The sequence below is a fragment of the Mauremys mutica genome, chromosome 7 (assembly GCF_020497125.1).
Source record: "Mauremys mutica isolate MM-2020 ecotype Southern chromosome 7, ASM2049712v1, whole genome shotgun sequence".
Classification (NCBI taxonomy): Eukaryota; Metazoa; Chordata; order Testudines; family Geoemydidae; genus Mauremys; species Mauremys mutica.
In genome coordinates, this window is record NC_059078.1 from 118,114,768 (window position 1) to 118,127,379 (window position 12,612).

Here is a 12,612-nt window from a genome sequence, read left to right on the forward strand (position 1 = left end):
ACTAGTTCCACAAAATGATTAATTCAACTTTTAGCTGGATTAATCACCAGGTCATCAAACTGGTTTGTCTGCTGAGTAAAGGACAGATCTTCAGTTGGTGTAAATGAGCATAATTCCACAGAAGTAACTTGAGCTATGCTGTTTTATTCCAACTGAGGATCTGGCCCACGAAATCAAAACCACAGAGAGCAGCCAACTCTTCCAAAATACTTCCATGGCATGGCTGAAAAGCTCATGTAGGCAAGGGCACAAAGGACCCATCATCTCTTCTAAAGAGCTTTTGGATGCATTTAGGCTGCATTCTGCATTACCACCTGAAATGACACTCAAGTAGACGTTTGCAGGAAATTTAAATTCTTTATTGATCAAGTTTTCCATAAAATATTTATGAAATTCACAGACATGTAAATTTGATTTACGAAAAAGTGCCTCATTTTGTCACAACAGTAAGAAAATATATTTAAAACTTACAAATTTGGTAATTTGGCACTAATATGTATATTTTCAGAAGTTTTCAAGGAACCCTTCTGTACATTTTGATTAGGAAAAGAAAAAATACTTCACCCATTACCAGTTAATTGAACAACTGGTTAGCCTCATATTTTTGAGATAGCTACTGAATATTCATGAGAGATCATATTAAAGAGGAACTCAAGCATTTGCTAGCTGAGATCCAAAGGAAAAAAGGAAAAACAGCACAGTAGTTAAAGGCTCTTCTGCTACCTGATTAATGTTTACCTTGCTATGCAGTACTTTCAGTGTATGTATAATGGAACAAACAGACAAACTCAACCTAAATAATCACACTTATTACTGAAGAATGTCATTGTTTCTATTCAACAATAAAATTATATGTTTTAAAATAAAACCTACTACTTGATTCTTTGTTGATTTTTAAAACTATTTCTGAAAAAGACATTTTCTAATCTGAATAACTTGCAAGCAAAAATCAGTAATTTCACTGTTTCAGGTTGCTTTTACATTTTATATGTAGTTTGCAAAGTAAAAAATCTACTTGTGTGATAAGAGAATTGGATGAAAATCTTTGCCACAATAACATTAAATTTCTATTGAGCAAACTCTCTATAGATGTTCTCTTTATTTACCTGCCTTGTTTTTGACTTATAACTAAGTAAATTTTAGAGCACTGTAAACCAAGGATATCTGTCACTATTCTTTATTTTTCTTAGAGAAAGAGGTTTATGTATGAGATCAGAAACCCACCCCAACTATGGGTTAGATTTTTAAGGACACAAACCATAATAAGAAGTGATGTATAATGGTGCTGCCCTAGGAAGGCTGTTGCTCCAGGATAAGTAAGTTAAGGGAAGATTCCCAGAATTAATTTTACTACTATTTAATGTAGAAGTTTTACATACTGCTTTCTGGAATTGTTTAACTTCTCTAGACTGACGAAACAATTTTTTTGGTATAACTGTTGAGTTACAATGCATCTTTGCTATCCAGTTATTTAGCACTGAACAGAATGCAAGAAAGGTAACGCTAAGTCAATAAAATAACTATTAGCAAGAATCTGAATGTCGATACACTGCAGTTTTTCCATCTTGGAAAAAGATATATCTCAAGCGCTTCCTAAGTTTTACAAAAACACTTTTTTTTTTAAAAGGAGGTAGAATTGGAAGATGTGCAAAAAGACACTTTTATATACAATCACCAGATTTCTAATGGAAGCAAGCTAGAAAGGGACACTGCCAACTTATTTAGATCCAACTCAGACTAATTTTGAGCTGCTAGAGGGAACTGTTCTCTGGATTTTAAATATCAATGTCTGTAAATGCACTATTTAATTAATGAGAAATTAAGCAGCAAAAATAAATAATCATCTACAAAATCTGCATTAGTCACACCCCAATGCAAGCTGTACTCTCCCTATGCTGCCTTCTAACTGCTAACTATTGATTCCTAGAACTATGTATAATTGTACAGCTCTTCTTAAACATGAAGAAGTAAGTAGAAAGGCTTCCACCGTTTTAGTGATGCAGTACTAGAAACAATGTAAAGTAAAAAATATCAGCAATCAAACCGAAGGAACAAAATTAGACAGAAAAAAAGATTTGTTTTCCTAAACTTCTGAGACAGGGGGAAAAAAAAAATCAAAGTATAGAAAATGAAACAAAAAATTGAAAAAAGTTACCAGAGAAGAGTTAGCAGCATCCAGTTGAGTGTACAGAGCAAGTAATATGGAGGACAGCTTCCAGTCTTTCTCTGTTGCTAAGTATGGGGGATGAGATCCTCAGCTAGTGTAATCAGTATAGCTATATATACAAAAATGGAGTTATGGACTTTACATCAGCTGAGGGTCTGGTCCAGAGTTGCTTTTTCATCCTATAAAGCCTTGATTAGGGCTCAGCAATCGGATACATCACCTTTTCCAAATATAAGAAGCCAGTACAAATCTGTATCTGCTATTACATGAGATATGCACCGAGTGTACAATCAAATCTCCTTGGGGAAAAAAAGAAGTGTGCCCTAACATCAACCTTTTGAATATGCTTTCAGAAGTAAAGTTCTTTAGTGAGCATGGAGACCACACAGGGTATCTGCTTCTTTTCGCTGTAGCGTGGGTCATCTGATTGTGATTCATAGTTTGTGGCCACCATGTAGTTGACCCTGGTGAGGATCTGCATTATCTCAAGTTGTTTCCCATGATCATTTAGTATGGAGCACAAAGACTGCACAAACCATGAGCCTCTTCCTGGGTTCCTCCAGGAAAAATAACCTACAAGGAGAGAGATAAGAAAGCACATGGATTATCTTTCCTCCCTTATTGGCATATAGAGGGGAATGGGACTCTGTGTTCAAAAGAGAATTAGATGAGTTCATGGAGGATAGGTCCATCAATGGCTATTAGCCAAGATGATTAGAGATGCAACCTAATGCTCTGGCTGTCCCTAAACCTCAGACTGGCAGAAGCTGGGACTGGACAGAGGATGGATCACTTGATAAACAGCCACTGTTGGAAGACAGGATACTGGGCTAGATGGACCACTGATCAGATCCACTATGGCCATTTTTATGTTTTTATGTTATGACTCACTTTTGAAGTAATTTAGAAAAGAAGCTAATAATTCTTAGCCCTTATACAGCACATTCTATATCATCAAGGTAGTGTCTATAATCAATTAAGCCTCACAATACCCATATGAGGTATCACGATTACAATTTCACCAATGGTGAAACTGATTTAAGGGGTGAAATTCTGTGCTGTGCATCTGAGGATATGCTGTGTACTGCAGCCTTACCAGCGCATGCCCACTATGCCAGGACTTGGAAAGGGTCCTCAGAACACAGCTTTTCAGCTGTCTTCCAGACTACCAGTGCCAGAGAATTTCCCCCTGACTGCATCTGGAGCTTTCAGTGCCCCCTTTATGATACTCCAGTCCTCTGATCCAGTGTAAACGGGGCAGTTTATGACCTGAGGAGTTTATGATTTGCCCAATGTTGCACAGTGTCATCAACAAAGCTTGGTCTAGAATTCAGGAGTTACTGATTCTGATGCCCATGTTCAGTCCACTGTACTTCAGCATGTATTTTAAGGCAACTTATTTCTGTTCCTTTAAAGAAGTTTTCATTGCCAGAACTTCACTTTCAACTTTGTATTCTTTATTCTGTGTACTACCACCACCAAACACCATAGTTTGTACTCCCAGAGCACTACAGATCTACAGAATATTTTTTCTTTAATAACACTTTTTGTTAAAAAAGAAAAGTAGAACAAAAGAGGTAAGTGAAGTACTGAGAGGCAAAGAAAGCTAGTCTGGCACTTCTATTTATTATCCTTTCCACAATAAAACGGATAAAATGTCACTCAGTAAAATTACAAGAAAATACACTTAAAACCGGCAAATGATTTTGTCCCAAAATATTCAATTTCTTTTACATTTACTCATCCATATTTAGGGGCTGAATTTCTAAAGTTCAGGTGCAAAAATGCATGCCTAATTGCCAGTGCATCCAATTGCATACGGGTGTTAGCCTGTCTTTCCCATTACTTACCTGACACTGTGGAATATGCAAGCAGAAAATCTGCTTCTACTGGAATCTTGTATCTGGGATTGGCATCTGTGTCATCTGCAAGTCCAGAATCTGTCTGTATCCCATCATCAAATTTAGTTCCTCTACATGCCTGAAAACATGGTAAAGACAAAAAGAGTTTGTCTAAAATGGGAAAATTGGTCATGTTTTAAAAACTGTTGGTTAGGGTGATTTAACTGAAAATTTAAAACAGGACTTTGCACCTAGTATAGACAGGAAAAGTCTTGTTGGAAAATGTGTTAGTTGATCATACTGAACCTTAGGGGGAATCTAGGGTTGACTACAACTAATGATGTATTTTTAAACATGATATATCCTTATCTACACAAAGTACAAAAACTTGTTTAAAACTGGGTTAGTTAAAATGTGTTCGCTGACATTTTAAACCATGACCAATTTTGCTAGTCTACTAGTTTATTAGTTTGAGTGGATGATCAATTATGTCCGTAAGTTACACTGCACAGTAACGTTTACATTTCTTGTAACAATGAAGTACAGAATTATATGTTCTCCTTAATACCAAAGTCATTCACTGCCATATCATTGTAGTTCAAGTACTTTACATGTTTAACATTTATACAATTACATATCCCAAATCCCCTCTTTTTTAATACTGTCCTCCATTCCCCTCCTTCAATCTTCACTTTCCCTTTAGCTATGCAGACAAGTATGTTTCACCTCTTGATGAAAGCTCAACTCTGACTAAAAGCTGTTACCATCTGACGGCTGCTTGGTGGGACTATGTGCGAGGAATTGGTTGTTTGCAATGGGAAACTGTCCACATCACAAGTGTCACCCTGACACTCTTGCTGGCAATCTGCAGAGGGACAAGAGTCTGAAATGTCGTACTTCTCACCCTCCACAACAGGGTTGAGGGTAGATGGTGGAGTGGCATAGGGGAAGTTTCACTCCTGCTGCCACCCAAAAATGTACATCCTAAACAGATAAAGGGCTTCAGTCCTCTGTGCTGTCAACTGGGCACCTTTCACCAGCACAGCTGGTCACTGACAAGTTTCAGTAAAACATTATTAATTGTATGTATAATGTAATAATACACTGTAATAAATTGCATGCACAGATTTCTCCTGAAAGAATGCAATAGTCTATAGGTACAGCCTGTGTTCACAGAAATTTGGACAGTAATGTTATCTGTATTTGGGTACCATCTACAATGTGCTCAGCTCTGCCTACACACCCAGAAAGATAATCCTTCCTTCTGAAGAGCTTGTATTAGCATCTAGGAAGAGAAGCAACATACAAGAGGTGGGAGGAGAGCGTTACAATGAAAATATGTACATTTTTACACATTTGTATTATATACATGTGATATCTTGTCAAATGCACAACACCTATAGCCAGCTACCCTCCAACTTATGATTTGCTGGTCAAACATCTTTGTAAAATTCAGTAAGTTAACCTACAGGGCCACCATACAGTAGGAAGCCACTGGTAACATTTTTCCTCCCACCAGTATCTACTTTGTAAGGTTGTTACCTGGATGAAAAATAATTTGGGTTTGCCTATCAGAGTTCTACACTTGTCTCCTCTGAAAAATGTGGTCAGATCCTTGATTTCCATCATTCCATCAATGCCATAAATGAAGCCCTCTTCCCCATGGCTTAAAAAGATACAGGCAAAGCAAGCAGCATCACTGTGGTTCTCATCTGCAGCTGCAAATCAAATAACATTTTTCAGCACAAAGGAAATCACATTAAACTTAATATAAATGAAAGAACTATAAACAGCACCTCTTTGCAGCACTGGATGTACAGTGGGACTGTGACGGGGTCGGCTTACCCCACACTAGCCCAGACAGGGTTAAGCCCATGGTATTAACAGCGGAAGTCCCACCTCCCTGGCAAGACTGGGCATGCTCCAAGTGCTCTAGTAGTATAAAGGGAGGGAAACCAGCTCATTCTGGGCTGCAGGGGAAGGACCTGCCTGGGAAGCTCCTGTGGAGGGCCAGCCACGGCCTCTGACTGCACTGGGAATCGAAGCCGTCCACGGCCTGCCTGCACCCCGGCTACTGGAGGAACCCCTGGAGACGACTGGCGCTGCCAAACACAGAGGACCTGACATCTCACGGGAAACCCAACACAGACTCTGGTAGGAAGTGACCCAGGGAGGGTGACGGAGTGGTACCTCCCACCCGGGGAAACTCAGCATGATTCAGTAGGATCCCCCCGCTGAGTCAGTGGCAAGCTGCTATGTCACTGTTAGGGCCCTGAGTTGGGGCCTGGTGGAGTCGAGTGGGCCCAGGCCCCCCTACTGGGGCTGCCTCACCCCAAAAGGGTGCCCAAGAGCGGTGCTGTAGATTCTGGCCATTAGGCTGCGCTGCCTGATGCCCAAGGGCAGTGCTGTAGACTCTGGCCATTAGGCTGCGCTGCCTGATGCCCAAGGGCAGTGCTGTAGACTCTGGCCATTAGGCTGCGCTGCCTGATGCCCAAGGGCGGTGCTGTAGATTCTGGCCATTAGGCTGTGCTGCCTGATGCCCAAGGGTGGCACTGTAGACTCTGGCCACGAGGTCATGCTGTCCTGCGCCCAAGGGCGGCACTGTAGACTCTGGCCATTAGGTTGTGCTGCCCAACACCCAACGGCGGCGCTGTAGACTCTGGCCACGAGGCCACGCTGCCGTGCACTGAAGGGCTGCTTCATAGACTGTGACGGATAGGCCACGCGGCCCTGACCCTAGGGGCATGGACCGACACAGGGACCCTTTATGCAACTCCAACAGGGGAAGGGAAGTGGGGATTTTTCAGTGCTACAGATTGCAGATGAGGGGAGACATAAACCACTTTTGGAAAATTGGGAGAGTATCCGGGGAGCAAGCACTGAGCTCTGTACCAGACCCAAGATCTGGGCAGGCACAGCAACTGGGCATAGGCCACTTTCTCAGTTGAGTAAAACAAGAGAATAAAATAGCTCTGAATTAGGGGGAAAAACATGAAAGCTTCAGTCTGTTCTGATACCACGTCTTTTATTATATGGAAAAGTACATCAACACAATGAATGTGAACTGTTACCTTGTTTGAGTAATTCCTTCATATCATCACAGCGTCGATCGTTGTATGTAACAACCTCAAATCCTAAGCTTCTAAAACATTTAGAAAGCTCTCCAGCGTCTTTATCGGTGCCATTGCGTGTACACATACCTGGCAGAAAATGAAGAAGAATACAGCTGGCTACACACAAAGCAAAGCAAACAACTTGAATGTTCACAGGTGACTTTCTAGGTTTATAATTTACTGGCTAGCTTAGAAAATAATATGGTGATGTGATTTTGAAACAAACATTCACAAATAACCCCACTACCTTCAGATCAACCTGCAAGATGTTTGGCTTTCATTTAAAATAATGCAAGGATCAATGTTAAAATGGGCCTGGGCCTGCAAAGTGCTTCATATCCTCAGCGTCTTGCAGAGTAGGGCCCTGTGGCCTCATCTATCTCTGTTGTGGTTAGGCAGGACAACTCATGTGTACAGCATTCCAAGATAAGAACAATGAGAGTGTGTTGAGAGTCTTAAAAAAAAACCAAGCACCTTGTTATATTTAAACACAAACAAAACCACAAACCAGAAAATGCTCTGAAGTCAGAAAAATTGTAGTTAAGGTTTCAACCTTAATTTAGTCCCATGTCCTCAACCTCCCTTCCTTACAGGCCAGAAATCCCCAACAACTCCCATACAAAGGAAACGGACGTAAGTTCTTTGAGGCAGGCACTTCCATTTACCATGTCTGTACAGTGCTTAGGAAAGAGGAGTTCTGATCTGGAGGAGGCTGCTAAGCACTACCGCAATACAAATGTTATATAATATCACCTGCCCTCGTGCGCATTAATAAGGCAATTTGGTTTTGTTCTGTGAAGATATAACACCCACTCTGTAAGGGGGAGGGGAAATCTCCAGATTGTATTGGGAAGACCTACGCACTGCTCAATTTGGATTTTCAGCCTATGACAGCATTGGCCCATATGACAGCTTGGGGAAGTTATAATTCAGGCTGGAGGTCATGGAAAAAGTTCAAATTTTACCAACATAGCCTGGAAGCTGGGTGCACAGGATAACGTGGTAAAGCAAGCTGGTAAGTTCTTTGAGACATGAACCACATGTCTAGCAAAAGGGGCCTCTTGGCACTGCTGTAGTGGATAAATGTTAAACAGGCAGAGTGAGTAGGCAGAGAAATGTTTATAGCAATTTCCCAAGCAAGAAAAAATATTTATCAAAATTTCATGTCTAAAAAAAAAAAAAGTGGGGAGGGGAGGGGGAGGACTTGTTGATCAACTGATGTTAAAGCCATTCTAAAGAACGTTAATACAGAGGGTGGGGAACAAATTAAAGTATGAGGCAAGCACAAGAAATACCTGTTTGGTGCTCAAAATTTTTGTTGTTTATTATAATACATTTGCCAACTTTTTTGTAGTCCATATTATACTTGAATGTTGGGTTAACAATTCGGCACTGGTTACTGACGGGGGCCTCTGGCTGCTGTTCTGGTCCATTCTTCTTTTTTCTGTGAGAACAAAACCAGAAGGGATGTTGAATGATAGAAATCACATGCTCTGTAGCCCCTTATCTTATTCCAGAATCTCTGCCACACCACCTTTTTTCCATCTTCTTTTACCTACAGAGTCCTCTATAGTCTAGCTAGACCCGTAAATATCATCCCATATTTCTGCATAAAAAAATCTGACCCCTAGCAATTCTGGGGCCCTACGCAGCCCCACTGCGGGTGTGTGTGTGTGTGGGGCCCCAGGCCTCTGAGGGGGGGAGAGGGAGCAGGGGGGCGGGGGCTGGCCGGCCCCAGGCCTCTGCAGGGGGTGGGGGAGAACCAACCCCAGCACTAACCAGTAGCGTGGCTGAGGCCAGGTTGCTGCACTTCCCGCCGCTGGGGGTGGGGAAGGGGCGGAGCAGGGCAGGGGCCCTGGGGAAGAGCCGGAGCAGGGGCTGGAGCGGCACACAGCTGCGCAGGGCACCAGGAAATTTGGTGCCCCAAATTTCCTGGTGCCCTATGCAGCTGCGTACTTTGCGTATGGGTAAGGACGGCCCTGCCTGCATGTCACAAACATCATCCTTTAGTTTGGAAGTCCAGTTGGAACTACAATCCTGCAGCCTACGGTCCTGGTCACAACCTACCAGCCTACTTAACTGCAAACAGCTCCAGGAAGAAATGATTGGGATTTCTTTGGAGCTATCCACTGCTGCTCCCCAAAATCAGCCAGAGGGTTTGCGCTGACCTCATGACCAGGCAGAAGCCAGTGGACTGACCCAACAGGTCCCTTTGCTCTACAAGCCCTGGGAGTAAGAACGCAGGCTGAAAATATTCCCACTCCTAAAAGTAACATACGACCTAGTGACGTATGTAAACTTGGTCTGCCAATGAAGTATCAAATACCTCTTATAGAAAGTGAATGTGACTTCATTTTTTGGTTTAAATACCTGTATCTTTAACCTGAGCTAGTGCACTACACCTGGGAACAGCACTCTTTTTATGATTTTTTTTTTTATAATACAACAAAATTTTAGAAAGATAAAAATACACTTCTTTCATGTAATTACATACTGTACTTCCTCCTGCGTAATGAGAGACTTCAATTGCATTAGAGTCAAAAGGACCTTTTCTAGAGAGAGAGGACAGGAAGATTACTCACAGTTTTTACTGTAAGTGAAGTTTTAAAACAAACAAAACCACGGCAGTAAAGTTGTTCCTCTAGCTAATTTTAGGTGGGAGAAGTGTACGGGAAGTTAGTTGCTAGTTCAGTTAGTTAGTTGCTATTTTACTATAGGTAGAGACAATGGGGCCTGATCAGTCTGCTGGCAGTAGGCATCTGGTGCTGGCAAGGTCTCCTGCACAGGGACTGCAGCAATGCAAACTACCTATAGCTTCTGCTATGCTTATAAAACAAAAGTCAGAAGATAACAGACCACAAAGAGCCTTATTTCACCCCCTCTGAAGCCAATGGGAGTCTTTCCAGTGACTTCAACGAACTTTGGATCATATGCAACATCTGAATTGATGGTCAGGGCGGGGTTTATCTCTTGGGTTTATCTAGTCCAGTGTCTGTTGCTGGATGCCCCAGAGGAAGGCATATCTTCTGTCCTCAACACAAGTAACAATAGAACACTACATTACAGGGAGAAATTTCTTTTTAATACAAATGGATGATGGGCCTATATCCTTGCAATTTTAACCTAATTAACCTAACTACTATTGCTATTCTTATTCCTGTATCTAAGCCATTGTAGAAAATTGCTAAGCTATTTGCCTCAACCATATCCTGCAGCAGTGAGAGCTCAAGTTGATTAACTGTCTATAAAAAATGGATTTTCTTTCCCCCCCAATTTCAGCTTTGAGTACCTTCTTGCTCTACTACTAGGAACAGGGTAAGCAAGAGACCAGGCTGCTCTTCTCAATGCTATTTGTCATTTTTATAAGCAAAATCTTTTCCATTTTTAAATGGTTGTCTTTTAACTTCAAGTTTCTTCTTGTTCTGCTGATAAGGGCCAAAGTAAATAGGTGCATGTAGGAGATGTTCTCTGCACCATTCATTATGGTACTGTACTTCCATCAAATTTCCTCTTACTCTTTCCTTAGATTACTAAGGCTCCTGAATAGTCTCTAGTTATGGGGACTCTCAAAAGCATTTAATATTAAACTTTCTGGTAGTCAGCCATTTACCTGCTTGATACTCAGATTGTTTGTGGGCTTTGGAAGCAATCAGAACACCCAAAGCAATTATTCAACTTTGCCCTAAGTGGAGGTTACAGAAAGAGTTATCCACATTTAGCTCCACAATATAGTACTATTAAATCTGACTTTCAAGGAGGGCTTCTGAAATTATCTTTCCCGTCTGTAATCTGATCCTGCAGTAATACACAAGATCTGGCAAAGATGCAAGGAAAGGGAATTTCAAAATAAGAACAGAGCATTTAAAAATTAATATCCAGCACAGTATACAGCTTCCTCAACCCATAATGGTTTCAGGCTTATGCAACTTTCGGTTTTGGCAGAAAAAATATTTTAACTGGTTTCCTAAATAAGCAAGCATTGTTGCTACATGCAATACAACATCCTCAAGTGGCATCAGCACACAATTATTGTTAATTTACAGGATGCACCCATCCCATGAACATTCTTCGACACACTTTCCCACGGCATCCAGTAACCCATTGTCTTCCCAACTGCATATAAAAACCTGTACTCTTCCGCAAACCCAGCTATATAGTCCCCATCAAATATTTTAGCTGATCCCTATCATAGTGTGAGACCTTTTCCAGGCATGCAAGAATCTATTCTATTTCTCTGTTGTTCCTGTGTGACATGTAAGGCACGGTTCTGAGAAGAGCGCAGGACCTGCAAGTTCTGTTGACTTCAATGGAAACTGCAGGGACGAGACAGCCACTCAGTACCTCTCAGGATCAGACCCACAGTGTACTTACTGGCAGTCAACAAAGTAATTCTAGTAAATTTCTCCTGGTAATGGTCCAAGCCAATGCCTGACAAATCACTAAGGAAGCAAACTTGTGGTTTATGTACATATTGGATCTTCAACCCAGATAGCAGGCAATCTGTTATTTGACTCCAACTTTTGGATCACCTTATGTCTCCACATGCCCAAATGGCAAATACAAATTGCCATACTGGACTAAATCAATGGTCTTTTTAGCAGCAGAAGATAAAAATCTACTATCCGAGAGAGCCCAATACCAGATATATAAGAAAAAGGTAGAAGGAAAATGCGCATAATGGACAATTATATAAGAATTTGCCCATAGGGGAAGTTCCTACCTAAAACTAGTAAGTAAGAAGTTGGTTTATGACTGGAAGCATGAAGCTTTATAAATGTATAAATATTTTTATCCTTTAACTTGTTTAACTGAGGATGTTCTCATTAGCCATGTGTCTTTTTTTGTTTGTTTTACCTAACCTCCCTGGTCACAATAATTTATTGCGTCAGGCATTCGGCAGGTTAATTATCAGTTGTGTAAATATGCATTTCTTTTTACTACTTTTATATAGTTTGCCTGTCACTTTCAATGGATGTCCCCTCATTTTTCTATTGCAAAAAAGATTGAATAGGAACACTCAGTTTCAGTTTCTATTTTTCATATTGCATCATTGAAATCCAAAATCTCCAATTTCCCCATTTTTTTTTTATTCATCTTCGTCTGGATTAAAAGATCAATAGTATTTTACGGTTGTGGTCTCTCAGCTTTTACATCTAAATTATGCCATAATTCTTCTGTGTTGCGCCACTATTGGTCACCCTCCATTGGTCAGTCAGCCCAGTCCCACACTTAGACAGGAATATTACTGTGCCTCTCTGTCCTCTCAGGCACTGAGCTCCTCCTCCTCCTTTTGGTCAGATCAAGAGTCCAGCAAAATTGAATTCCCCTTTGGCAACATCAGTTTGTCCACAGAATGAAAACCAGAATGTGCACACTAAGTCCTGGTTTAGGCTTGACAGTAATATTGTGTCTGAAAGTCCTACCTTACAAAGGCTGGACTTACTCTCTGTCTACCATGGGATAATGATTACTATTTTTGAAATGAGCGCAA

The 12,612-nt window shown here is 41.1% G+C and overlaps 1 protein-coding gene across 1 annotated transcript in view; it reads right to left on the bottom strand.

Annotated features, from left to right (window-relative positions):
- Positions 1-344: 344 nt before the first annotated feature.
- The window catches only part of CASP7 (caspase 7), a 31,602-nt gene continuing 19,334 nt past the window's right edge, over positions 345-12,612 (bottom strand). The window contains exons 3-7 of the mRNA XM_045025278.1: positions 8,417-8,565; positions 7,080-7,208; positions 5,551-5,726; positions 4,018-4,147; positions 345-2,740 (exon numbers count right to left, since the gene is read on the bottom strand). Coding sequence (XP_044881213.1) covers positions 2,517-2,740; positions 4,018-4,147; positions 5,551-5,726; positions 7,080-7,208; positions 8,417-8,565 — 808 coding nt within the window. The 3' untranslated portion in view covers positions 345-2,516. The remainder of the gene's footprint in view (positions 2,741-4,017; positions 4,148-5,550; positions 5,727-7,079; positions 7,209-8,416; positions 8,566-12,612) is intronic.